The sequence below is a fragment of the Thalassophryne amazonica genome, chromosome 15 (assembly GCF_902500255.1).
Source record: "Thalassophryne amazonica chromosome 15, fThaAma1.1, whole genome shotgun sequence".
Taxonomy (NCBI): domain Eukaryota; kingdom Metazoa; phylum Chordata; class Actinopteri; order Batrachoidiformes; family Batrachoididae; genus Thalassophryne; species Thalassophryne amazonica.
Window position 1 is genome coordinate 83,054,912 of NC_047117.1, and position 26,795 is coordinate 83,081,706.

Genomic DNA, 26,795 nt, shown 5'->3' on the forward strand with positions numbered 1-26,795 from the left:
GAGGTCTGATTACCAGATGGAAACTCTGCCACTGCATTACAATCACTGTCTTGTAACAGGAGTGTGAAATGGCTAAAATCAACAAGCAGATAAACATTTAAAAAAAAAAAAAGGGAAAAAAGTGCAGTGATAACTGACCAAATGGCATTTGTTAGGGCATATTTCTGCTACTATGTGACAAAGTGGCGTATTTGTCGAACTGTTGGCTTGTCATCGCCTGCTGTGTGTCCACATGAACTGACGGTCCGTTCCAGCTGGAAGAGCCTGTCAATGTGCGTGCGCTCCAGCCCGTCGCAAAAGCGATATGTTTTTATATATTTCAACGTGAGGACAGCAAACATACATACGCGTGTCCATCAAAACACGGTGCGTGTTCTGCAGTTGTGACGTCCAGAGTTGTAAACAGGTGCCATGGCCCCTGTCCATTCAGGGCACAGACGAAGGTGTCACTCTGTGATCAGACGAAGCACCTCGCCTGCTGGGGGTGTGTGAACTACACGCATGCACGTGTCGTATCGATTAATCTCCACCTGCCTAATGCAGACGTGTTGTGGGGGGAGCCGACACTGTGGCACGCTACATGTGCATTTGACAGCTTCACAGTCATGGGGACACTTAGATAAGTTTCACTCCCAGCTCAACTGATCATCTGCTGACTGGTGGTGTGCTAATAGTACAAATAGCAACACATTTTCTAAGTGCCAAATGAGTGGTGTTAGATGTGTCACCTGAAATTTGTCCAACACCTACCACGAGAGGGTTCGAACGCGCTCTCACAGCCACACTCTGGTGTGCGCAAATAGTTGTAGCAACATGTGTTGCTACGATTCCTGCTTCATGCGCAATGCGACCAAATTTGCACTATGTGCGAAGGGGCCCTAAAGTATGATTTGCGTTACTTTGCCAATGTGACTAAAAGTTGTGAAGGCTGAATTGTTCAGAAGCTGCAACTCAATTACCAGTGATTCAAGATAAGGTCATAGTTTAAACATGTACACTGTGTTCAGATGTCTGGAATTTTATGGCTGGATCAGTCAACAACACTACACAGTTTAAAAAACAAAACACCCATCATTCATGAAGTCAGCAACAGTTCTGCTTACAATGTGTTTTATATTAGACAGTGTAGGTTTGTCAAAACAATACAAATATTAAAATGTATATCAAAAGGCACGGAATCAAAATACAAATTAACATGCTTATTCAAAAACTTAAGTGAACATTCGAGAGAAACCACCTCGCCTGTTCAGTACTAACAGGTGCCCATCTCAGGGTCAGGAGGTCGGTATTCACAATAAGGTCCAGTTCAGATGGGGAAACCGTTCTACTCACAGTACTAAAGACAGTGCATACATTCTCCACGACTGCTTGAAAGCTCTGATGGGTTTGTAACAAACATTTGAAATCCCTCTGAACACCCAATACTGTCCTTTTTACTATGAAGACGTATGGAATAAATACATATTAAGAGGAACGGGGAGGAAACATGCAGATTTGGTCCGACTCTGAGCTACAACACACTGCGTCAGCCCCGCTTACCCTGAGAGAAACACTGACCATTTGTTTTTCCCAAAACTGGCTGCTTTTTGGCACGTTAAGTTTACAGTCTTTTCTAGACCCCCCTACTCCCCCCTCAGGTGCATGGCTAGTAACTTGTATAGGAACAGCTGCTGGGTAAAAACAGCTGAATAAAAAAGTAATAATAATATTACAAAAATGTGTCATATGAGCATAAAATCAGTCCACAGAAGGTGCTGTTCAGTTTGTCGTACAGTAGATCTGCCAAAACAAAGAAGCCCAAAACACAAAATAACCCTGAAAACAAAGAGTTCCAGTTTCTGTTCAACAAGTTGTTGGTCCTAAAGAGAAAGGTGCTTTATGCTGTCGTCTCTGTTCCCACTTTGATGGGCAAATGAAAAATTCTTTAATATTTTTAATATCCATATCTATATATATTTTAATTTTCACCTTGAAAGTTTGCTAATGACACGAATGAGGGCAGCGTTCTCGTCCTTGAGTCTCTGGTTGTCTGCTCTGAGGTCCCCAAGAACCTACAAACAAAATCATACGACTGCTTAAAATTTTTTTTTGCTCTTCAGAATTTAATGTGACTATCACAGTATGTGTAGCTCATCTGCCATTAAGAACCTATGAATACAAAAAGTTTTTTTTTGTTGTTTTTTTACATTTTGGCTTTTTATGCTGATTCTATGAGGAACACTATGATCATATATGATGATAGATGATAAAATAAATGTGGTAAATTGTATTTTAAATTTCAGACTGAAATTTCCCTATGACAGAAACACTGTTTCCATGCAGCTGTTGTAAATAAGTTGCAGTTATTCTGTCACATCTTGAAAACAAGAGCAAGCTGAGATTTCTGACGTCCACCAATCCGGATCTGGATTACCTCCAAAATTCAGTGGCTTCTTCCATGCCCTAATTTCTATCTGTGGTGAAAATTTGGTGAGAATCCTTTTTTTAAGTATCAAGTGAAATCTTGATCCAGAATTTGGATCACCTCCAAAATTTAATGGAGTTTTCCATGCCCGTAATATCTATCTGTGGTGATAATTTTGTCAAAATCCATACAGTAGTTTTGACATAGTCCTGCTAACAGACAGACAAATCAATAAACGCAGATGATTTTATTACGTCCTTGGCGGACATAATAAATAAATAAATACCTGTACCTTCAGGTCATCCTCCAGTTCTGTTGCTTTCCGCTGGAGGGTCAACTTCTCCTGTCAAACAGCCACACACAAACAAAGGTTCATCTGTGGTTAATTCATAAATCAAAGGTGTTCGAGTCTTAGACAAACATGTCAACCTCAGCACAAGAGTTAATGCGACGAGTGTTTCCTGTTCTGGTTGGTGGAGTGTAACATAAAACTCACAAATCTCTCCAGCTCCAGCAGGGCCGGTCTGTCGGTGCTGCTGTCGTGACTCTAACACACACAAAAAGCAGTATTACCAAATTCACATTTCTAAAGTACTCAGTTTAAAAAGGACCTACACTATGCAAAAATCAGTACAACTTGTGGTTAATTCCAATAATAAAACGGGTTAGCGTTCCACAATTCTACCTCTGCATGAAGAGCATCATCTCCTTAGACCTCAAACAGCTTGTTTTAGAATTATGACGTGCGTCCTGTTCACTCTAAAGGCTTTCTGTTTAAAGTAGCAGCCATAGAAATAGTCTGAAAAATTAAATTGCTTTGGTGGATAAGCTTAAATTGGATATCTGTTAAGAAACTGGCTGATTTGTGCATTTGTTAGCTTTCTGTAGAAGCATACAATACGACCCCTTTAATTGAAGCTGTGATTTCATTCAAATGTTAAAGCAGTCCGTTTGACAGCATTTGCTTGCTGTGAGTCATAGCAGCATCCGTCTCTGTTCATAATGCCACACAGACTCAAAAGGTCAGACGCAGCAGCAAACCTGCCCAACCTGTTGCAGCCTCTCCAGCTCCAATTTGTTCTGGTTGAGCAGCAGCTCCATCTCCTGCAGCTTGTCCTTGAGACTGAGGTTCTCCTGCAGCACCTTGAAGTAAAGCTGAACACAAACACACAATGCATTTCAGACACAAGGGTGAAGAGAAATGCTTTGTGGGTGCAGCTGGAGAGAACGTGTTTCAGGCTGCAGAGCCTGCTGGTTTCTCTGCTCTGGCCAGAGGCAGGCAGCCAACATTCCTCAGATCTTACTTTTATTTGCCCCTCAGGTCTGTGCGGTGGGTTCAGTACGTACCATCCTGTAGTCAGATGATGAGTCCTCCTGGTCCTGTTGCTTCTCACTGCAGAAACACAAGAGTCTTTTAAAGAATTCTTTAACCGCTGGTGAAAAACAATCAACAATTTACGCAACGTCTCCTGGAAAATATCACTACTTTGGATTTTCTAGCAGGCCACCAAAAAAAAAGGATTACCTCTGTATTTATCTTAAACACTTTGACATTCTTTGATGTTACACATTTTGTTGAAATGTATCAAATGACAAAAATCCCATCTGTGTTCAAGTAAATGTTCTCTGAAGAACATAACCAACACTCACTTTGATGTGTTGTTATTTGTGTCATCCAAGTCGGCATCCTCATCTTCATTCTGTCGAGATTGGGGGGGGGGGGGGTGTCAGATCATCTGTGACTTGCTGAGACAACGCTGTGCAGCTCGTACTAATTGCCACATCACTTACAAAGGTTTTAATAAATGCATTTTAAAGTATTGAGTTTTTTTTTTTTAAGCTAAACTCTAACGGGTTTCAGACAAATATGCTCTTGACTGACTGGCTGGTGATTTCTATTTGGTAATAAACTCAATCTGCACTAACCCACGGCACCCTGGCCAAATGATGAAGGCTTTCACAAAGTACAGTTCAGTGATTTTGACAGTTTGACCCCCGCTTCCCATAAAAAAAAAAAAAAAAAATCAGTTTCTTGAGGTGACGAAACACACACATACCGTTTGAAGACCATCAGGTAATAGGAAAGAATGACTGCACTCAGAAGAATTTTACAAAGCATGCTGTAGTGGCTTTGACCTTTTGACCCCAAAGCCAGTAGGCTTCTTGGGATCAATATACTGAACACACACACACACACACACACATCACGTTTGGTGACAATCAGGCCAGTACAACTGAAGTAACCTCCCTCACAAGTGAAATGTCACCTGGCTGCCAGCCCACACATAGTGATGTCTGGCCCACTGGCTGCACTGTGGGGAAAATCAGCACACCTAAAAAGAGTGACGTGTTTGTCAGTTTGAACAGTGAAGAAAAGGTTGGGCTCTTCTCCTTGCCATCACACTTTCATGGTTTTAGCTATAAAACAAATCGCTCCTCTGGTCTTTGGCCTTGAACTCCTTTGTTTTTTGTTGTCCTAACCTCTCCTCCTGGTTGGACGATGCATCTCTCTCTCCTCCCCCTCCTCCTGTCCTTTACACCCAGACGCTTCTCTCCCTCTGGCTCCACCTGCTGTTCTGGATCTGTATCTAAAAGAACAAGGAGTCAGCAGGAACAACCACTTCAAAGCACCCAGATGTGATGAATTATAAACGAACGGGTCAGTGAACGCAACTCTTCAACACAGCGGACAACACCATTTATGCCATTTCACACCAGCAGGAAGCACCAAATGTTTGCCAGAACCACTCGACACCAGAGAGACTGATAGAAGCCTTTGCTCAATGACAGTTCTGTTTACAAATGCAAAGAAAAATGAGCTGCTTAAAAAAAATCCAGCCCACAGACTCGGACAGTTCATCCCTCTCATTGGTGACATCACCAGATACTAATAATGTGACCAATCACAGCTGGAGAATCAGAACTGGAAACATGAACTAATTTCAGTTTGGAGGCGTTGCGCACAAAAGAGACAAAAAAAAAAAAAAAAAAAAAAAAAAAAAGCTTTTGCATAATATTGCAACTTTTACTTAAATCCATAATCTGTCCATGTCGCATGCCAATGCGACTCGGCGTGAAGGAATTCCTACTGAAGTGTAATCTGGTTCCAGTGACTCAGTGATCAGAGATTAGATTGGACAGGCGGAGAATTTCTGGATTAAAGTTTTGGCTGATTAAGTTATCGGTTCTGCCAACAAAACAAGGCTTTGGATGTGTCCGTTCGTGGCAAGTCACATCTTATGGACAAATTGGTAGATTTTTGTATTTGTGAAGCTTTAGTTTGTAGTTTAAAGGGTACTCACCCCTTTCAGCAGGTGTGAGGGCGATGATGGGGCTGACAGACTGGATGCTGCGCGGCAGCTGGTCAGCGGCTTTAGAAATCGACTTCTCCGCTTCTTTCAGGTCCGTCAGAGTCACACCCTGTAAACACAGAACATCAGCGTCAGAGCTCACGAGATATCTGACTGCGAGACACGATCGCTGTCAGCCTGGTTTGAGTCGAGTTTCAAGTGCCCAAGTCACTCAAGAAGAGTCAGAGTTGAGTCTCTATTACAGTATTAAAGTTAATCAAGCCGTTAACATCTTTTGCAAAAAATACAAGTCTTGAGTCCTCGTCTCCAACTTTCAACTTCAAATGCAGTCAATCTTAGATTCTGAGTCAGTAAACACAAGTCAGTCTCGCAGTCTTACTACAGCTATCAACATCTTTTGCTAATATTTTTATTAATTATTAATTTAAAAAAAGAAGAAGGAAAAAAAAAATCAGTCATCTCCAACTTTTAACTTTGAATGCAGCCAGCAGTGCTCCAAGTCAAGTCCCAAATTCAAACAATCAGAACTTGAGTCACAGTCCAAGATTCGAGTACCACAAGTCTGGAATACAGTGCTGAAAAGGGTTTAAAAGTAAACGATGTCAAAGTGTAGAATGGTGATTTGGGGTTACTAAATATTTAGTTCTGAATGGAAGAAAAACATGTATGAATGACTTTAAAGGTGCAGTCAAACTCAAGAACTACCTGTGTGGAACGCCGAGACTGGCGCATCAACCGAGAGCGAGCTTTTCTTTGAGACTCGGACTCTTCGTCTCTGACTGGAGCCTGAAACCTGAACAAAGGCATAAAGATTGAAAAATGCTGAAAAGCACATTCATGAAAAAAAAAAGTTGTTCGACATCTTCATGACATGAAAGGCCATCAATTACAAAGGAAGCCAATAATCCAAAATTGGCAACAAAAATAATATTTTTTATGACAAATTTTGAATAATAGCTCTCTGTGGTTGGACAGTCTTGCAGGTCGAGATAAGGGACAGTTTTCTTAAAAGGTGAACAACGTCACATTTCTGTCTGATGCCTCAAATTCCATTTTTACTTGAGGCCAAAATACGGCTATTGGGTATTGCAAAGGGCTTCCTTTCGTCGGTCTGTGCTCAGCATAAATCCAGTCCGTTTACTGCCAGGGTCATCAAATTCACAAGGAACATTCTTGGGACACAGACCTTGGACAAGTTCAAAGATGGCCAACCTTGACCTATTTTAAGAGGCCAAAAGGTCACATTCTGTTTCCTATTTTTATGCTCTTCCTGCTGAGGGTATTTTAGCTTTGTGTTATATTTTATTTTTTGTAGATGTGACCTGGAGGATCTGTTGGAGCTTTAGAACAAACCTTTGTTAAATCCTCAGTATTCATTTGGGCATCCTTCCAAAATAATATAAAGGCTGTACGAGGGTTTTCTTAATGTATTTATTTTTTGGTAATAGACTGTACACTTTCTTGTGGTGCCATGATGGCTTTTGGAGGTGGCTTTTCAGGAGGAGCCCGACTTGTGGAGACCACATTCTGTGCTCCGTATGTCCTGGCTGAATTAGTCTGTGTTGCATTCTTACTTGCGCCTGTCAGTACTCGGGGCGTTCGGACTCTCTGCTGCAGCGTCCCTCGTCTGAGGTGTGGGCGAGACTCTCGCTGTGCGACTCGCTTTGTCCTGCTCCTTCTCCTCATCTTTCTCCTCTGGTGTCTGAATCACACAAAAGGGGCAATAAATAAATAAATGGAGGCAGCATCACAATGCTGTAATCATGTTGCCTACTGATATTAATAGTAATTCACACGTCTATTTTTGTTGGTTAGACTATTAGTGATTGGTGAAATGATCAATATGAATGGAATTAAACACCTTCTTGTTTCCTAGCAGACAGAATCACGGAGTAAAGTCAGGGCCGTTTGGAGTAATTGTTCTGAAATTGAGAACTTGGGCACGTGACATACAGTGAGGAAAATAAGTATTTGAACACCCTGCGATTTTGCAAGTTCTCCTACTTAGAAATCATGGAGGGGTCTGAAATTTTCATCGTAGGTGCATGTCCACTGTGAGAGACATAATAAAAAAATAAAAAAAAAAATTCAGAAATCACAATGTATGATTTTTTTTAAATAATTTATTTGTATGTTACTGCTGCAAATAAGTATTTGAACACCTGTGAAAATCAATGTTAATATTTGGTACAGTAGCCTTTGTTTGCAATTACAGAGGTCAAATGTTTCCTGTAGTTTTTCACCAGGTTTTCACACACTGCAGCAGGGATTTTAGTCCACTCATCCATACAGATCTTCTCCAAATCTTTCAGGTTTGGAGTTTCAGCTCCCTCCAAAGTTTTTCTATTGTGTTCAGGTCTGGAGACTGGCCAGGCCACTCCAACACCTTGAAATGCTTCTTACGGAGCCCCTCCTTAGTTGCCCTGGCTGTGTGTTTGGGGTCATTGTCATGCTGGAAGACCCAGCCATGACCCATCTTCAATGCTCTTACTGAGGGAAGGAGGTGGTTTGCCAAAATCTCGCAATACATCACCCCATCCATCCTCCCTTCAATACGGTGCAGTCGTCCTGTCCCCTTTGCAGAAGAGCACCCCCAGAGTATGATGTTTCCACCCCCCATGCTTCATGGTTGGGATGGTTTTCTTGGGGTTGTTCTCATCCTCCAAACATGGTAAGTGGAGTTGATTCCAAAAAGCTCTATTCTGGTCTCATCTGACCACATGACATTCTCCCATGCCTCCTCTGGATCATCCAGATGGTCACTGGTGAACTTCAAACAGGCCTGGACATGTGCTGGCTTGAGCAGGGGGACCTTGCTGCCCTGCAGGATTTTAAACCATGACAGCATCATGTGTTACTAATGTAATCTTTGTGACTGTGGTCCCAGCTCTCTTCAGGTCATTGACCAGGTCCTCCTGTGTAGTTCTGAGCTTTCTCAGAATCATCCTTAACTCACAAAGTGAGATCTTGCATGGAATCCCAGACCGAGGGAGATCGACAGTCATCTTGTGTTTCTTCAACTTTCTAATAAATAATCATAACAGTTGTTGTCTTCTACCAAGCTGCTTGCCTGTTGTCCTGTAGTCCATCCCAGCCTTGTGCAGGTCTACAGTTTTGTCCCTGGTGTCCTTAGACAGCTCTTGGTCTTGGCTATGGTGGACAGGTTGGAGTGTGACTGATTGAGTGTGTGAAAAGGTGTCTTTTATACAGGTACATGCAGAGTGCAGAATGAGAGGGCTTCTTAAAGAAAAATTAACAGGTCCGAGTGAGCCAGAATTATTGCTGTTTGGTAGGTGTTCAAATACTTATTTGCAGCAGTAACATACAAATAAATTATTTAAAAAATCATACATTGTGATTTCCGGATTTTTTTTTATTATGTCTCTCACAGTGGACGTGCACCTAAGAAGAAAATTTCAGACCCCTCCGTGATTTCTAAGTGGGAGAACTTGCAAAATCGCAGGGTGTTCAAATACTTATTTTCCTCACTGTATCTTCACAAAACCTTACTGTTGTGGAGCACTTATTAAATTTTGGTGCATTTTATAACATCATCATTGTAAGATTTTACTTAATTATTTTTGGCTTTGGCGGAAGAACACATTCTAAAGAGTTGCCTTCTAGATTTCATTTATATAATAAATAAAATAAATATAAATAAGAGAGAGAGAAACACATTTTGACCAATCATAGTAACACAAAGCACAAGTGGGCGTGCCTCCATCAACTGCACTCAAGTAGAAATTGTGTCCATTTTCTGTCAACTACATTTCACATCATAACGTATTCAACAGATACATTTGCAACACCCATAAAGTCATAAAAATGTGATATATTAAAAAAAGAAAACAAGAAAGTCAAGCAATTAATGATTTTTCCAGAGAAAGATGCAGCAGATCAGTTTTACCTTGTCCGCAGGACTGATTGTGGATGTTGTCACACTCTCTGTGTCTGGACTGGACACCGTTGAGCTTTCTGGGGTACAACAAGAAATTTGGAATTTGTGGATTTGACTGACTCACCCAGATTTCTCAGACTAACATGATAACACAGTAACTAGTTTACCAGGGCTGCTGTCTTTCTCCTCACTCAGCTCCAGGCCTCCTGAGATGCCCCTTTCTTTAGACTGGTCTGGAATGTTCAGCTTTTCTTTACTGCTCATCCTGCATACCGAGCTCCTGGAAAAAAAAAAAACAACAAAAAAAAACAAAAACACAGACACACGTGGACAAACGTTAGCGCCGACAGACGTCTTTGCAGGAAACTTATCAGCTCTCCTGCACTAACATGACGGGAAATATTCAGTTATTTTTCCAAGTGTCCATAAAACCGACTTGAAGTAGGCAGAGAAAACTTTACTTGGGATACTTAAGAATGTAATACAGCAGAATACTGATGAATAAATAAACCTACTCATATTTAAAAATAAAGAAATAAAAATTAATTCTCAGAGTGCTTAACTAATCCTTGGCAGTTACTGCATTTGTGAGAAATCCTTTCTTTAAAATTTTGGAACTTACTACATGAGTGTGAACAGGGTGGCCATACACCCAAAAAAGAAAAGAACAGAAAAAAAAATTAGTTTTGATCAGTTTATTTCCTCCACTGTGGCACTCATTAAATAGTCCTTCTAGAAATTTAAAAATATCACCTGCAGTACGAGTTGCAAGTAATAATAAAATGCAAGAATACATCAACAACTACACTATACGTACACTCAACAAAAATATAAACGCAACACTTCTGGTTTTGATCCCGTTTTGTATGAGATGAACTCAACACATACACAATATCACCATTTCCCTCAAATATTGCTCACAAACCAGTCTAAATCTGTGATAGTGAGCACTTCTCCTTTGCTGAGATAATCCATCCCACCTCACAGGTGTGCCATATCAAGATGCTGATTAGACACCATGATTAGTGCACAGGTGTGCCTTAGACTGCCCACAATAAAAGGCCACTCTGAAAGGTGCAGTTTTGTTTTATTGTTGGGGGGGGGGATACCAGTCAGTGTCTGGTGTGACCACCATTTGCTTCATGCAGTGCAACACATCTCCTTCGCATAGAGTTGATCAGGTTGTCAATTGTGGCCTGTGGAATGTTGGTCCACTCCTCTTCAATGGCTGTGCGAAGTTGCTGGATATTGGCAGGAACTGGTACACACTGTCATATACGCCGGTCCAGAGCATCCCAAACATGCTCAATGGGTGACATGTCCGGTGAGTATGCCGGCCATGCAAGAACTGGGACATTTTCAGCTTCCAAGAATTGTGTACAGATCCTTGCAACATGGGGCCGTGCATTATCCTGCTGCAACATGAGGTGATGTTCTTGGATGTATGGCACAACAATGGGCCTCAGGATCTCGTCACGGTATCTCTGTGCATTCAAAATGCCATCAATAAAATGCACCTGTGTTCTTTGTCCATAACAGACGCCTGCCCATACCATAACCCCACCGCCACCACCATGGGCCACTCGATCCACAACATTGACATCAGAAAACCGCTCACCCACACGACGCCACACACGCTGTCTGCCATCTGCCCTGGACAGTGTGAACCGGGATTCATCCGTGAAGAGAACACCTCTCCAACGTGCCAAACGCCAGCGAATGTGAGCATGTGCCCACTCAAGTCGGTTATGACGACGAACTGGAGTCAGGTCGAGACCCTGATGAGGACGACGAGCATGCAGATGAGCTTCCCTGAGACGGTTTCTGACAGTTTGTGCAGAAATTCTTTGGTTATGCAAACCGATTGTTTCAGCAGCTGTCCGAGTGGCTGGTCTCAGACGATCTTGGAGGTGAACATGCTGGATGTGGAGGTCCTGGGCTGGTGTGGTTACACGTGGTCTGCGGTTGTGAGGCTGGTTGGATGTACTGCCAAATTCTCTGAAACGCCTTTGGAGACGGCTTATGGTAGAGAAATGAACATTCAATACACGAGCAACAGCTCTGGTTGACATTCCTGCTGTCAGCATGCCAATTGCACGCTCCCTCAAATCTTGCGACATCTGTGGCATTGTGCTGTGTGATAAAACTGCACCTTTCAGAGTGGCCTTTTATTGTGGGCGGTCTAAGGCACACCTGTGCACTAATCATCTCAGCAAAGGAGAAGTGCTCACTATCACAGATTTAGACTGGTTTGTGAACAATATTTGAGGGAAATGGTGATATTGTGTATGTGGAAAAAAGTTTTAGATCTTTGAGTTCATCTCATACAAAATGGGAGCAAAACCAAAAGTGTTGTTTATATTTCTGTTGAGTATAGTTACGGTTTGTAAAAACCTGGTTTGAGTTCATTTTGGAGCTCAACAGACATCTATTTTCCTCTGAAGCAATTTTGTTTTTTTAACTGGATTTCTTTCACATGATGCAATTGCCAATAGTGGGTATAGCACTCAGACGACTGCAACAATATTTTAATATAGTTCCTTGTACTTGCATTAATGGTAAATGTCCACCAGGTGGCGATATTGCTCCATTTCAAGAACCTTTGGATGTGATAATGACCAAAGGTTATTATGTGTTATTTACAGCCTCATATAATAATATGAGGCTGTAAAACGTGAACGTGTCCATTAAAGAGGAATACCAACCGTCGCTTTTTGTTTTGGGCGTTGGCACTCGTGGAGCCTTGTTGGTTTTGCCTGTCAATCATGGACTGCTCGTTACGCCACTGCAGACACACCAATAGGTCAGTTATTTACTTGTGTCATACACAATGTAATAAAACAGAGAGAAAGTCACAGTCTGGCCCTCAAGTATTTGGACAGTGACTGTTTTTGCAAGTTTTCCTCTGTACAACCACCATAAATAAAGGAAAAAAGAAAGAAATTCATATGTAATTATGGAGGTCACTGTCCAAATATCTGTGGTCATGCCTGTAAATACTTGAAATGACAATCTCACATTGGCTTGTTTCTGTGATAATTCTTTCAGAAGTTCCTCAACACTTTCATCAGCTACATCAAACGGTGTCTCGCCCTAAGAAAGCCACAGAAGGAGAACTTTAACAAAGAGGAACAAAGTCAGAAAACCAACTGCAAACTCCGTTATCATGCACATCGGTCCAGTGTGGATGAAGTCAATGAGTCTATGATGCAGCAGTTTGTGGGCTTCACCGCATTGCTGCAGGCACCCATGTTGCACAGATGTTCAGCCAGAACACGACAGGCCTCGCCCTGACCCCAGTGCGCCGCCGCATGGAGGGGTGTCCAGCCATCAAAATCCATGCTCGACACATCCAGCCCACACTGACAGAGGATCCTGAAACCAAAGGTGTTTGTTCTCTCACTGACCAGCTGTAGACACATGAATGCATCATTTAAAGATGGCAACGCACTAGCTTGTTCCTTACTTGATGGCCTCCAGGTAGCCTTTGGCTGCAGCCACATGCAGCGGCGTGGCCCCGGTCCTGGGGTGTCGTACATCTGAAGGCGGGCCCTCAGTCAGCCAGGTCCTGGCGTCTCTCATGATCTGTTCCTCCTCCAGCCTCTTAGCTGCCTCTAAGTCCAAGCCTGAGCAAAAACCATGTCAAACAAACATCCATTGTGATGCTCACTCACTCAGAAAGAGGAAGCTTAATTTTCATTCCTGTGTTTACAGTTTGACACGATTCATCTTCTGACTCAGAGACACGACTATTTCCAAACTACATGTGCACTCCAGTGATTAGCATTAGCTGGACTGAAGCCATCTGTCCAAGAAGAAAGTTCTCAAATGTGACTGCATCTTTGGCCATGACTCCATGAAGAAGGAAGTGAAAGAAGCAGCCTTGGGAACAGAGGCTGATATACATGGTTGGATGTTTACATACACTCATGGGCATGAATGGCATGGTAATTTTGGGTTTTTAATGATTCTTTGAACTGTTCTTTTGTCATGGTGGAAGCAAACATCATTGATGACTTAAAAAAAAAACAATTGGGTCCACAAGTTTTAATTTATTTTGGATTGTCTCTAATCCACACAGGATCAAAATAATACAACCCCTGGCAAAAATTATGGAATCACCGGCCTCAGAGGATGTTCATTCAGTTGTTTAATTTTGTAGAAAAAAAGCAGATCACAGACATGACACAAAGCTAAAGTCATTTCAAATGGCAACTTTCTGGCTTTAAGAAACACTATAAGAAATCAAGAAAAAAAGATTGTGGCAGTCAGTAATGGTTACTTTTTTAGACCAAGCAGAGGAAAAAAATATGGAATCACTCAATTCTGAGGAATAAATTATGGAATCACCCTGTAAATTTTCATCCCCAAAACTAACACCTGCATCATATCAGATCTGCTCGTTAGTCTGCATCTAAAAAAGAGTGATCACACCTTGGAGAGCTGTTGCACCAAGTGGACTGACATGAATCATGGCTCCAACACGAGAGATGTCAATTGAAACAAAGGAGAGGATTATCAAACTCTTAAAAGAGGGTAAATCATCATGCAATGTTGCAAAATCAATCAATCAATTTTTTTATATAGCGCCAAATCACAACAAACAGTTGCCCCAAGGCGCTTTATATTGTAAGGCAAGGCCATACAATAATTATGTAAAACCCCAACGGTCAAAACGACCCCCTGTGAGCAAGCACTTGGCTACAGTGGGAAGGAAAAACTCCCTTTTAACAGGAAGAAACCTCCAGCAGAACCAGGCTCAGGAAGGGGCAGTCTTCTGCTGGGACTGGTTGGGGCTGAGGGAGAGAACCAGGAAAAAGACATGCTGTGGAGGGGAGCAGAGATCGATCACTAATGATTAAATGCAGAGTGGTGCATACAGAGCAAAAAGAGAAAGAAACACTCAGTGCATCATGAGAACCCCCCAGCAGTCTAAATCTATAGCAGCATAACTAAGGGATGGTTCAGGGTCACCTGATCCAGCCCTAACTATAAGCTTTAGCAAAAAGGAAAGTTTTAAGCCTAATCTTAAAAGTAGAGAGGGTGTCTGTCTCCCTGATCTGAATTGGGAGCTGGTTCCACAGGAGAGGAGCCTGAAAGCTGAAGGCTCTGCCTCCCATTCTACTCTTACAAACCCTAGGAACTACAAGTAAGCCTGCAGTCTGAGAGCGAAGCGCTCTATTGGGGTGATATGGTACTACGAGGTCCCTAAGATAAGATGGGACCTGATTATTCAAAACCTTATAAGTAAGAAGAAGAATTTTAAATTCTATTCTAGAATTAACAGGAAGCCAATGAAGAGAGGCCAATATGGGTGACATATGCTCTCTCCTTCTAGTCCCTGTCAGTACTCTAGCTGCAGCATTTTGAATTAACTGAAGGCTTTTTAGGGAACTTTTAGGACAACCTGATAATAATGAATTACAATAGTCCAGCCTAGAGGAAATAAATGCATGAATTAGTTTTTCAGCATCACTCTGAGACAAGACCTTTCTGATTTTAGAGATATTGCGTAAATGCAAAAAAGCAGTCCTACATATTTGTTTAATATGCGCTTTGAATGACATATCCTGATCAAAAATGACTCCAAGATTTCTCACAGTATTACTAGAGGTCAGGGTAATGCCATCCAGAGTAAGGATCTGGTTAGACACCATGTTTCTAAGATTTGTGGGGCCAAGTACAATAACTTCAGTTTTATCTGAGTTTAAAAGCAGGAAATTAGAGGTCATCCATGTCTTTATGTCTGTAAGACAATCCTGCAGTTTAGCTAATTGGTGTGTGTCCTCTGGCTTCATGGATAGATAAAGCTGGGTATCATCTGCGTAACAATGAAAATTTAAGCAATACCGTCTAATAATACTGCCTAAGGGAAGCATGTATAAAGTGAATAAAATTGGTCCTAGCACAGAACCTTGTGGAACTCCATAATTAACTTTAGTCTGTGAAGAAGATTCCCCATTTACATGAACAAATTGTAATCTATTAGACAAATATGATTCAAACCACCGCAGCGCAGTGCTTTTAATACCTATGGCATGCTCTAATCTCTGTAATAAAATTTTATGGTCAACAGTATCAAAAGCAGCACTGAGGTCTAACAGAACAAGCACAGAGATGAGTCCACTGTCCGAGGCCATAAGAAGATCATTTGTAACCTTCACTAATGCTGTTTCTGTACTATGATGAATTCTAAAACCTGACTGAAACTCTTCAAATAGACCATTCCTCTGCAGATGATCAGTTAGCTGTTTTACAACTACCCTTTCAAGAATTTTTGAGAGAAAAGGAAGGTTGGAGATTGGCCTATAATTAGCTAAGATAGCTGGGTCAAGTGATGGCTTTTTAAGTAATGGTTTAATTACTGCCACCTTAAAAGCCTGTGGTACATAGCCAACTAACAAAGATAGATTGATGAATATGTAAGATCGAAGCATTAAATAATGGTAGGGCTTCCTTGAGCAGCCTGGTAGGAATGGGGTCTAATAAACATGTTGATGGTTTGGATGAAGTAACTAATGAAAATAACTCAGACAGAACAATCGGAGAGAAAGAGTCTAACCAAATACCGGCATCACTGAAAGCAGCCAAAGATAACGATACGTCTTTGGGATGGTTATGAGTAATTTTTTCTCTAATAGTTAAAATTTTGTTAGCAAAGAAAGTCATGAAGTCATTACTAGTTAAAGTTAATGGAATACTCAGCTCAATAGAGCTCTGACTCTTTGTCAGCCTGGCTACAGTGCTGAAAAGAAACCTGGGGTTGTTCTTATTTTCTTCAATTAGTGATGAGTAGAAAGATGTCCTAGCTTTACGGAGGGCTTTTTTATAGAGCAACAGACTCTTTTTCCAGGCTAAGTGAAGATCTTCTAAATTAGTGAGACGCCATTTCCTCTCCAACTTACGGGTTATCTGCTTTAAGCTACGAGTTTGTGAGTTATACCACGGAGTCAGGCACTTCTGATTTAAAACTCTCTTTTTTAGAGGAGCTACAGCATCCAAAGTTGTCTTCAATGAGGATGTAAAACTATTGACGAGATACTCTATCTCACTTACAGAGTTTAGGTAGCTACTCTGCACTGTGTTGGTATATGGCATTAGAGAACATAAAGAAGGAATCATATCCTTAAACCTAGTTACAGCGCTTTCTGAAAGACTTCTAGTGTAATGAAACTTATTCCCCACTGCTGGGTAGTCCATCAGAGTAAATGTAAATGTTATTAAGAAATGATCAGACAGAAGGGAGTTTTCAGGGAATGCTGTTAAGTCTTCTATTTCCATACCATAAGTCAGAACAAGATCTAAGATATGATTAAAGTGGTGGGTGGACTCATTTACTTTTTGAGCAAAGCCAATAGAGTCTAATAATAGATTAAATGCAGTGTTAAGGCTGTCATTCTCAGCATCTGTGTGGATGTTAAAATCGCCCACTATAATTATCTTATCTGAGCTAAGCACTAAGAAAAAAGGTCTGAAAATTCACAGAGAAACTCACAGTAACGACCAGGTGGACGATAGATAATAACAAATAAAACTGGTTTTTGGGACTTCCAATTTGGATGGACAAGACTAAGAGTCAAGCTTTCAAATGAATTAAAGCTCTGTCTGGGTTTTTGATTCATTAATAAGCTGGAATGGAAGATTGCTGATAATCCTCCGCCCCGGCCCGTGCTACGAGCATTCTGACAGTTAGTGTGACTCGGGGGTGTTGACTCATTTAAACTAACATATTCATCCTGCTGTAACCAGGTTTCTGTAAGGCAGAATAAATCAATATGTTGATCAATTATTATATCATTTACCAACAGGGACTTAGAGACTTAGAAGAGAGAGACCTAATGTTTAATAGACCACATTTAACTGTTTTAGTCTGTGGTGCAGTTGAAGGTGCTATATTAAAAGATGTTGGTTGTTCACAGTCAGCTGTGTCTAAACTCTGGACCAAATACAAACAACATGGGAAGGTTGTTAAAGGCAAACATACTGGTAGACCAAGGAAGACATCAAAGCGTCAAGACAGAAAACTTAAAGCAATATGTCTCAAAAATCAAAAAATGCACAACAAAACAAATGAGGAACGAATGGGAGGAAACTGGAGTCAACGTCTGTCACCGAACTGTAAGAAACCTCCTAAAGGAAATGGGATTTACATACAGAAAAGCTAAACGAAAGCCATCATTAACACCTAAACAGAAAAAAAAACAAGGTTACAATGGGCTAAGGAAAAGCAATCGTGGACTGTGGATGACTGGATGAAAGTCATATTCAGTGATGAATCTCGAATCTGCATTGGGCAAGGTGATGATGCTGGAACTTTTGTTTGGTGCTGTTCCAATGGGATTTATAAAGATGACTGCCTGCAGAGAACATGTAAATTTCCACAGTCATTGATGATATGGGGCTGCATGTCAGGTAAAGGCACTGGGGAGATGGCTGTCATTACATCATCAATAAATGCACAAGTTTACGTTGATATTTTGGACAATTGAAAGGATGTTTGGGGATGATGAAATCATTTTTCAAGATGATAATGCATCTTGCCATAGAGCAAAAACTGTGAAAACATTCCTTGCAAAAAGACACATAGGGTCAATGTCAACGAGCAGATGTGATTTGATGCAGCTGTTAGTTTTGGGGATGAAAATTTACAGGGTGATTCCATAATTTGTTCCTCAGAATTGAGTGATTCCATATTTTTTTCCTCTGCTTGGTCTAAAAAAGTAACAGTTACTGACTGCCACAATCTTTTTTCTTGATTTCTTATAGTGTTTATTAAAGCCAGAAAGTTGCCATTTGAAATGACTTTAGTTTTGTGTCATGTCTGTGATCTGCTTTTTTTCTACAAAATTAAACAACTGAATAAACATCCTCCGAAGCCGGTGATTCCATAATTTTGCCAGGGGTTGTAGATACAGGCTCAAATATATACATACACACATTCACTTAAATCTTTTAATAAGTGGTGCTGAAGGTTCTGTTTAACATGACAAGGTCGAGGCTTAATAACTCCTCATTAGTGATTATCGACAACAACTGGTGGTTTCTCTTTGCCAACATAAAAAAAGATGTTTGACAGCACTCTTTGGACTGACCAATATTCAGAACAATGGGAAAGTCCCAGGAACTCTGAAGTTCTGAGAAGAACTGTAGATTTAAACAAGATGGGAAAGTCTCCTGGAGCCATTTCTAAACAACTGCAGATTCAAAGACGATCCGTTCAGACACCTGTACGCAAGTACAAGTTGGGCAGATGTGTCACCACTTTGCCAAGGTCTGGAAGAAGACCAAAACTGTCACCCCAATACGACAGGAAATTGGCTATGATGTTCCAGAACAACCTAGGAAGACTTAAGCCTCCCACAAACTGGAAACTGCTGGAACACCAGCATCACTGCCCAAAATGAAGCGAGTTTTACATCAGCATGGATTGAGAAAGTGCTGATCAAGAAAGAAGCCACTGCTCCAAAATCAACACCTTCAAGCAAGACTGAAATTTACATAAAAAGGAGAACGTTTTACGGTCAGATGAGACAAAGATTGAGCTATTTGGCCACAATGACAAGAAGTATGTTTGGAGGAGGAAAGGTGATGCTTTCAAACCTAAGAACGCTACACCAACTGTCAAGCAAGGTAGTGGTAGCATCATGTTCTCCTCAAATCACCAGCTAGATGGGTCAGACTTTGCCACAATTAGGTGTTCCAACAGGACAATGATCCCAAACACATAATGAAACTGGTTCTGTGTTGGAAAAAGCAGGAATCTGGAATGGCCTTCCCAAAGCCCTAAGCCTCAACCCTATTGAAAATTTGTGGACTGTGCTTAAAAGTCAGGTCCGTGTCAGGAAACCAGCTTGATGGCTACCAAAATGTGTCTGGTCGAGGTGCAGCTCGCGAAAGGACATTTAACCAAATATTAGTGGGGGTGTATTCATAAATTTGAGCCTGTATGGATAATTTAGATTGTGTGTGGATTAGAGAAGATGCAAAATAAATTGAAACTTGTGCACCTAATTTTTGCTTTTTAAAGTCATTAATGATGTGTACTGTACAATAATTCCATGCTGACAAAAGAACAGTTCAAGACATTATTAAGAGCTCCAAATTACCATGATATTCATTTCATGCCCATGATGAGTGTATGTAAACTTCCTACCACAACTGTATGTAGGTGTGTAAGGCGCACTGGTTAAGAGCTTATAACAGCATGGGTTCTGCAACGTGCTTGAACAGTTCAATCTCCTTTCTTCCTGTCGTGCACTGCAGGCATCACCACTGCAAAATCTGACATTTACCACATCCATCCTGACATCAAACAGATTAAAACCAAGACCATGTTGCACATTATGGCATGCACTGAATCTGACTCCGCCCTGACCAGGCAGATTAAAACTGCCAGTCCTGATCTTTGGTCATCCTTTTCATTCACAAGTGTCTCCGAGGACCCGAGTGCCTGCAGTATCCATTGCTGATGTAATATTTTGTGCCTAGCGTATTTGCCAAGTCTGTGTTTCGTTTGGCAGAAGTTGGGCTGAGAGAACCATTTCCAAGGAAAACATTCACATCCTAGTGTTAGATCATATGAGCATTGTTACAGCAGTGTGTGCATGCAGAAGTCACACTGCACAACATGCAATGTTACCAAAAGCAAATCAAACACACCACGCTTCAACTTTTTTGACACCTGATACATAAGAATGAAACAAGCAGGTGTCACCTTCCATAACTACTCTACAAGAGAAGTGCATCTGATACAACCATTTTCTCCAACTTTGTTTTTTTATAAAGTTTGTTAATATGAAGTGACATGCAGATTCTGTATGTCAAGTTAACACCAAGCTGTCACAAACTTCCCGTGCTTGCCTGTCTGTACCAGTCAGAAGTAAATTCTAGGCAAACTGAAATCAAATAGTAGAAGGTTGTTTATTAATTTGCTTGGATGCAAAATGCCCTGAGTTGATTTTTTTTTTTTTCCTGGTCAGCAGCAGTGTATGTTTAGGACTTTTATTGTGAAAGGACAGAAGAGAAGAAGTACATCTTTGCATTGTATTTCACTGAGAAGAAAAAACCTCTACACCTGTCCTGAAAATGAGTGAGGAAGAGAAGAAATACATTAAATGATTAATAGAGAAGATATGCTTTGCAAAAACAAGAATAACACCAGCTGTATGGAATCAGGCATAGAAAGAATTCTGTTCATTTTCTTTGCAGATGCATTATGACCACAAAAAGCACCCTCATCATTCCAGAATTATTCATTCTTTTCAAAAAGAACTATTCAAATATTTTGCAGCCCTAAACAGTATGCAAGCAAATTATCAACTGCAAACTCAAACATGTGACTACAACTAAGAAATCAAGAAGCACTGTTTGAATATCAGTGAAAATTGACATAAATTAAATGTTAATAAAAATGCAGAAATTCCACCTACACTCTTTAATAATTTGTTTTCTATTACGGCAAAATGAAAGTGTTCAAAAAGATGCTGATTTTTTTGTCATTTTTGTGTCAGAACAGTAAACCCAATATAGATGAAAATTGATTGTTATCTTCCTGCTGTTTCTGGCAAACTTTTATATTTCACTCAACGCACACAAACGTCTTGTGTTATAATTCAGGATTTATCGACACGGAAGGGGCAGGAGTGGTGAACAAGTGGTTAGTGCGGAAGGTTCAGTTCTTGGTTCAAACCCCACTCCTGCCACATTCCTCCACGTATTGTGGCATGGTGTCAGGTAGGGCATCCGGTGTAAAATTTGTGCCAATTCAACATGCAGATCCGAGGCGACTCCGAGAGCAAACAAGAGAGCAGCCGAAGGGTCTTGCTGTTCATTGACACAGAAGCTAAGCAAATGTTAATTAAATGCCACTCACCTTGTTTGAGCGCGTGCTGCTGCAGAAGAGCTTCGGTGGCCTCATCCAGAGCAATGTCGACAGGAACGTCACCATCACAGTTCACAGCAGAGAGAGACGCCCCCTGCTGAACGAGGAAGCTAACGCAACAAAATAGGACACAAACAGACAAACTGGTTCAAATACAATTACACCATAAAAAAAGAAGTCAGAGTGTGTAATCCTACATTAAAAGACTTTGGTGTTCATTATAAAAAAAAGGCAATAAAAGGCCACAATATGTTAAGAATAATAATTAAAAAAGTGTGAGCAGGCTGATGACAACGCAGCACCAATCCAAAACCAGCAAGAGGAGACAAAAACAAAACCTTTGACTGTTCAATCATCACAACTTTACGAGCACCGAGCGAGTCCTTAAAAAGAAGATCTATGAAAATTAGACAAAGCAACAATCAAAAGTCGCTATTCACAGTCTCTCCAATCACAGCCACTGAAGCCTCTGATGCCTTTTAAGTCAAAAGAGCTATCGGGCTGGGGTGACTTCACTCAGACGATACAGTAAGAACTCTTGAGTTATTCAGTGACTTTGAAATTTTCCAACACGTCCAAAGCAAAACGCTACATGAACTGCTGTAACGCTGTAGATCTGCCAGCTGCTATAAAATTTGCATATGCAGTATACATTTCACACTGATGAAAAAGCTATGCAAAAGTTCCTAAAGACTACGTAAATGAGTGCGAGTATAACTGTTACACAACACACACACGCCACAGTCTGCATGTTTTGTTGTTGCATTGCTATAAGATAAAAAAAAAAAAAGAAAGCACGTTGCTCACTCTGCAATATCAGGATAGCCACAGGAGGCAGCGACATGCAGCGCAGTCCATCCCTCGTTGTCAATCTGGTTCACGTTGGCACCGTGCTCCAAAAGAAAGGAGACCATCTCCATGCTGCCATCGATGCAGGCCTTTGGAGGAACAAGAATTTATTTAATAAATACCAGTGCCAACACTTAAAAACAAAGTTCAGGATGAGAGCGTCCATTACCTGATGGAGAGCAGTAATACCGTCAGCATTGGAACAGTTGATAATATCCGACAAATCCTCCCCGTTCCTCCTTGTGGTTTCTGTAGCCTCCTTAAGCATCACCTTGGCTTCTTCTGTGTCGCCACTGGCACAGGCAGCCAAGAACTCTGCAGCCCTGTCAAACCTTACGATTTTCCTAAAAACAAACACCACCGCAGGTTACAACTGTAGATGGCACTCCATCAAGGCTGCTTTTTCACAGAAGGAACAGACCGAATGGAAACCACCAGGTCTGGATCTGTACATCTTCTGGACAATCAATCAGTCATTCAACACACAGGCTCTCCAGGCTTGTCTCCCCGATAAAACCATGACCTGCAATACTTAAAAAACCCTGTCACCATCTAATATCAGAAAAAGTGATCATTCCTGAATCATTTAGATTAGGCAGACAATTTATGGGGTTTTTCCTCAAAACAACATCCAATAATTTTGCCAAGTCTCATAAAGTTTTCTGCAGACACTAATACAGTTAATTAACATGTAATTACTTGATGCAGCCCACTGTTGCTGTTGTTCAGGCACACAGGGGTTTTGACAATAGTTTGTTACTGTTCAGTAAATATCCAGTATCTGAGTCAGCAATGACTGATGTTTATTTATGATCACATACTGTTTGTTGCTACGACGAAACAGGTGATATTTGTCTGTTGATGTGATTATGCAAACATTTCTGAACTGATTTATTTTAAACATGATGTAAGGAAGGAGGGCGATCTAAAATAGGTAGTGTTAATTTTTAAACTCATCACAGAAGGTTCAGTTTCACCCGTGTCTGGTTGTTTGTTACCAGAATTACTCTCAACACATCTCTAGCTATTTTCATGAATCTTGGTGAAGGAGTGAGTCAAGATAAAAACCCACAAAAACTAACATTTTCAAAGCTAAAATCATTTTTCACATTTTGACTGCAATCAGTTATGTGTGTTGTCATACGTTTACCCAATATTTTATGATGTACCATATTTTCAGGAAGCTCGTATAATGACTGTTTATATAGAACTTTTCATGAATTGAAACACTAAACAAAATAAACTAATAAAAGAATCAATGCCAATAACAAAAATACAAGAAAATTCCAAATTAAAGAGGTGAGAATACAAAAAAAGGTGCAACTTATACACCAGCATGACTTTTATATGGGTTTTTCCTCTTTAAGAGGAATTTATTAACAGGTACGACTTATTCTCTGGGAAAATACAGAAAACACAACAGTTGTGTATATTCATCACTTTGTATATTTTAATTAAAGCAGTGTGTCTGAGTTCCCAGGCTTGCTTATTGGTAATGACACATAACAGAACAGGCCACACCTGCCAAACATCCATTGTGAAAGTGCAAAAAGCATGTGTCATGTCCTTTAACTTGAAAAACAAAGACTAAAACAATAAATGAAGGTTACATGAGGAACTAAACCCTCAATATCTAATTCGAAGTCTGTTACTCACTGAACTACAGAACTGCTGAAATGGAAATTTTCACCTTGTACTGACAAATTAAAAAAAACACACAAAATCGACAGGGGTGTGCAAGATTTCTGCACAGCTCGGTCTGTAATCAATATGTTGCACACTCTATGCAAAGGTGGAAAAACTATGGAATTGGAGCCAAACCATACCGGAATTCTACTACTGTGCTAAACTTCCAGACGTAAGCAAAGCTGCTGAAGGGATCCCGACCAACTCTTCAAATGTCCAGACTTTTTATGCAGGGAAATTCAAATCAAATCAATTTTATTTATATAGCGCCAAATCACAACAAACAGTTGCCCCAAGGCGCTTCATATTGTAAGGCAAAAGCCATACAATAATTACAGAAAAACCCCAACGGTCAAAACAGCCCCCTGTGAGCAAGCACTTGGCGACAGTGGGAAGGAAAAACTCCCTTTTAACAGGAAGAAACCTCCAGCAGAACCAGGCTCAGGGAGGGGCAGTCTTCTGCTGGAACTGGTTGGGGCTGAGGGGAGAGAATCAGGAAAAAGACATGCTGTGGAAGAGAGCAGAGATCAATCACTAATGATTAAATGCAGAGTGGTGCATACAGAGTAAAAAGAGAAAGAAACACTCAGTGCATCATGGGAACCCCCCAGCAGTCTAAGTCTATAGCAGCACAACTAAGGGATGGTTCAGGGTCACCTGATCCAGCCCTAACTATAAGCTTTAGCAAAAAGGAAAGTTTTAAGCCTAATCTTAAAAGTAGAGAGGGTGTCTGTCTCCCTGATCCGAATTGGGAGCTGGTTCCACAGGAGAGGAGCCTGAAAGCTGAAGGCTCTGCCTCCCATTCTACTCTTAAAAACCCTAGGAACTACAAGTAAGCCTGCAGTCTGAGAGCGAAGCGCTCTATTTGGGTGATATGGTACTATTAGGTCCCTAAGATAAGATGGGACCTGATTATTCAAAACCTTATAAGTAAGAAGAAGAATTTTAAATTCTATTCTAGAATTAACAGGAAGCCAATGAAGAGAGGCCAATATGGGTGAAATATGCTCTCTCCTTCTAGTCCCTGTCAGTACTCTAGCTGCAGCATTTTGAATTAACTGAAGGCTTTTCAGGGAACTTTTAGGACAACCTGATCATAATGAATTACAATAGTCCAGCCTAGAGGAAATAAATGCATGAATTAGTTTTTCAGCATCACTCTGAGACAAGACCTTTCTAATTTTAGAGATATTGCGCAAATGCAAAAAAAGCAGTCCTACATATTTGCTTAATATGCGCATTGAAGGACATATCCTGATCAAAAATGACTCCAAGATTTCTCACAGTATTACTAGAGGTCAGGGTAATGCCATCCAGAGTAAGGATCTGGTTAGACACCATGTTTCTAAGATTTGTGGGGCCAATACAATAACTTCAGTTTTATCTGAGTTTAAAAGCAGGAAATTAGAGGTCATCCATGTCTTTATGTCTGTAAGACATTCCTGCAGTTTAACTAATTGGTGTGTGTCCTCTGGCTTCATGGATAGATAAAGCTGGGTATCATCTGCGTAACAATGAAAATTTAAGCAATGCTTTCTAATAATACTGCCTAAGGGAAGCATGTATAAAGTGAATAAAATTGGTCCTAGCACAGAACCTTGTGGAACGCCATAATTAACCACAGTCTGTGAAGAAGACTCCCCATTTACATGAACAAATTGTAAAATATTAGATAAATATGATTCAAACCACAGCAGCGCAGTGCCTTTAATACCTATGGCATGCTCTAATTTCTGTAATAAAATTTTATGGTCAACAGTATCAAAAGCAGCACTGAGGTTTAACAGGACAACCACAGAGATGAGTCCACTGTCTGAGGCCATAAGAAGATCATTTGTAACCTTCACTAATGCTGTTTCTGTACTATGATGAATTCTAAAACCTGACTGAAACTCTTCAAATAGACCATTCCTCTGCAGATGATCAGTTAGCTGTTTTACAACTACCCTTTCAAGAATTTTTGAGAGAAAAGGAAGGTTGAGATTGGCCTATAATTAGCTAAGATAGCTGGGTCAAGTGATGGCTTTTTAAGTAATGGTTTAATTACTGCCACCTTAAAAGCCTGTGGTACATAGCCAACTAATAAAGATAGATTGGTCATATTTAAGATCGAAGCATTAATTAATGGTAAGGCTTCCTTGAGCAGCCTGGTAGGAATGGGGTCTAATAGACATGTTGATGGTTTGGAGGAAGTAACTAATGAAAATAACTCAGACAGAACAATCGGAGAGAAAGAGTCTAACCAAATACCGGCATCACTGAAAGCAGCCAAAGATAACGACATGTCTTTGGGATGGTTATGAGTAATTTTTTCTTTAATAGTTAAAATTTTATTAGCAAAGAAAGTCATGAAGTAATTACTAGTTAAAGTTAAAGGAATACTCAGCTCAATAGAGCTCTGACTCTTTGTCAGCCTGGCTACAGTGCTGAAAAGAAACCTGGGGTTGTTCTTATTTTCTTCAATTAGTGATGTGTCGTAAGATGTCCTAGCTTTACGGATGGCTTTTTTATAGAGCAACAGACTCTTTTTTCAGGCTAAGTGAAGATCTTCTAAATTAGTGAGACGCCATTTCCTCTCCAACTTACGGGTTATCTGCTTTAAGCTGCGAGTTTGTGAGTTATACCACGGAGTCAGGCACTTCTGATTTAAGGCTCTCTTTTTCAGAGGAGCTACAGCATCCAAAGTTGTGCTCAATGAGGATGTAAAACTATTGATGAGATAATCTATCTCACTCACAGAGTTTAGGTAGCTACTCTGCACTGTGT

At 40.6% G+C, this 26,795-nt stretch overlaps 1 protein-coding gene across 3 annotated transcripts in view; it reads right to left on the reverse strand.

Moving 5' to 3' along the window:
• Positions 1–1,093: 1,093 nt before the first annotated feature.
• The window catches only part of ppp1r12c (protein phosphatase 1, regulatory subunit 12C), a 31,648-nt gene continuing 5,946 nt past the window's right edge, over positions 1,094–26,795 (reverse strand). The window contains exons 2-20 of one of the 3 annotated variants that reach the window (XM_034188119.1): positions 22,513–22,687; positions 22,302–22,432; positions 21,486–21,604; positions 13,080–13,239; positions 12,844–12,988; positions 12,632–12,706; positions 12,319–12,398; positions 9,781–9,893; positions 9,623–9,690; positions 7,290–7,417; positions 6,421–6,508; positions 5,707–5,824; positions 4,886–4,992; positions 4,055–4,104; positions 3,752–3,797; positions 3,455–3,559; positions 2,901–2,951; positions 2,697–2,747; positions 1,094–2,051 (exon numbers count right to left, since the gene is read on the reverse strand). In XM_034188119.1, coding sequence (XP_034044010.1) covers positions 1,965–2,051; positions 2,697–2,747; positions 2,901–2,951; positions 3,455–3,559; positions 3,752–3,797; positions 4,055–4,104; positions 4,886–4,992; positions 5,707–5,824; positions 6,421–6,508; positions 7,290–7,417; positions 9,623–9,690; positions 9,781–9,893; positions 12,319–12,398; positions 12,632–12,706; positions 12,844–12,988; positions 13,080–13,239; positions 21,486–21,604; positions 22,302–22,432; positions 22,513–22,687 — 1,897 coding nt within the window. In that variant the 3' untranslated portion in view covers positions 1,094–1,964. Of the gene's footprint in view, positions 2,052–2,696; positions 2,748–2,900; positions 2,952–3,445; positions 3,560–3,751; positions 3,798–4,054; positions 4,105–4,885; positions 4,993–5,706; positions 5,825–6,420; positions 6,509–7,289; positions 7,418–9,622; positions 9,691–9,780; positions 9,894–12,318; positions 12,399–12,631; positions 12,707–12,843; positions 12,989–13,079; positions 13,240–21,485; positions 21,605–22,301; positions 22,433–22,512; positions 22,688–26,795 lie in introns of all 3 variants that reach the window. The other 2 variants (XM_034188117.1, XM_034188118.1) reach the window with 2 other exon arrangements.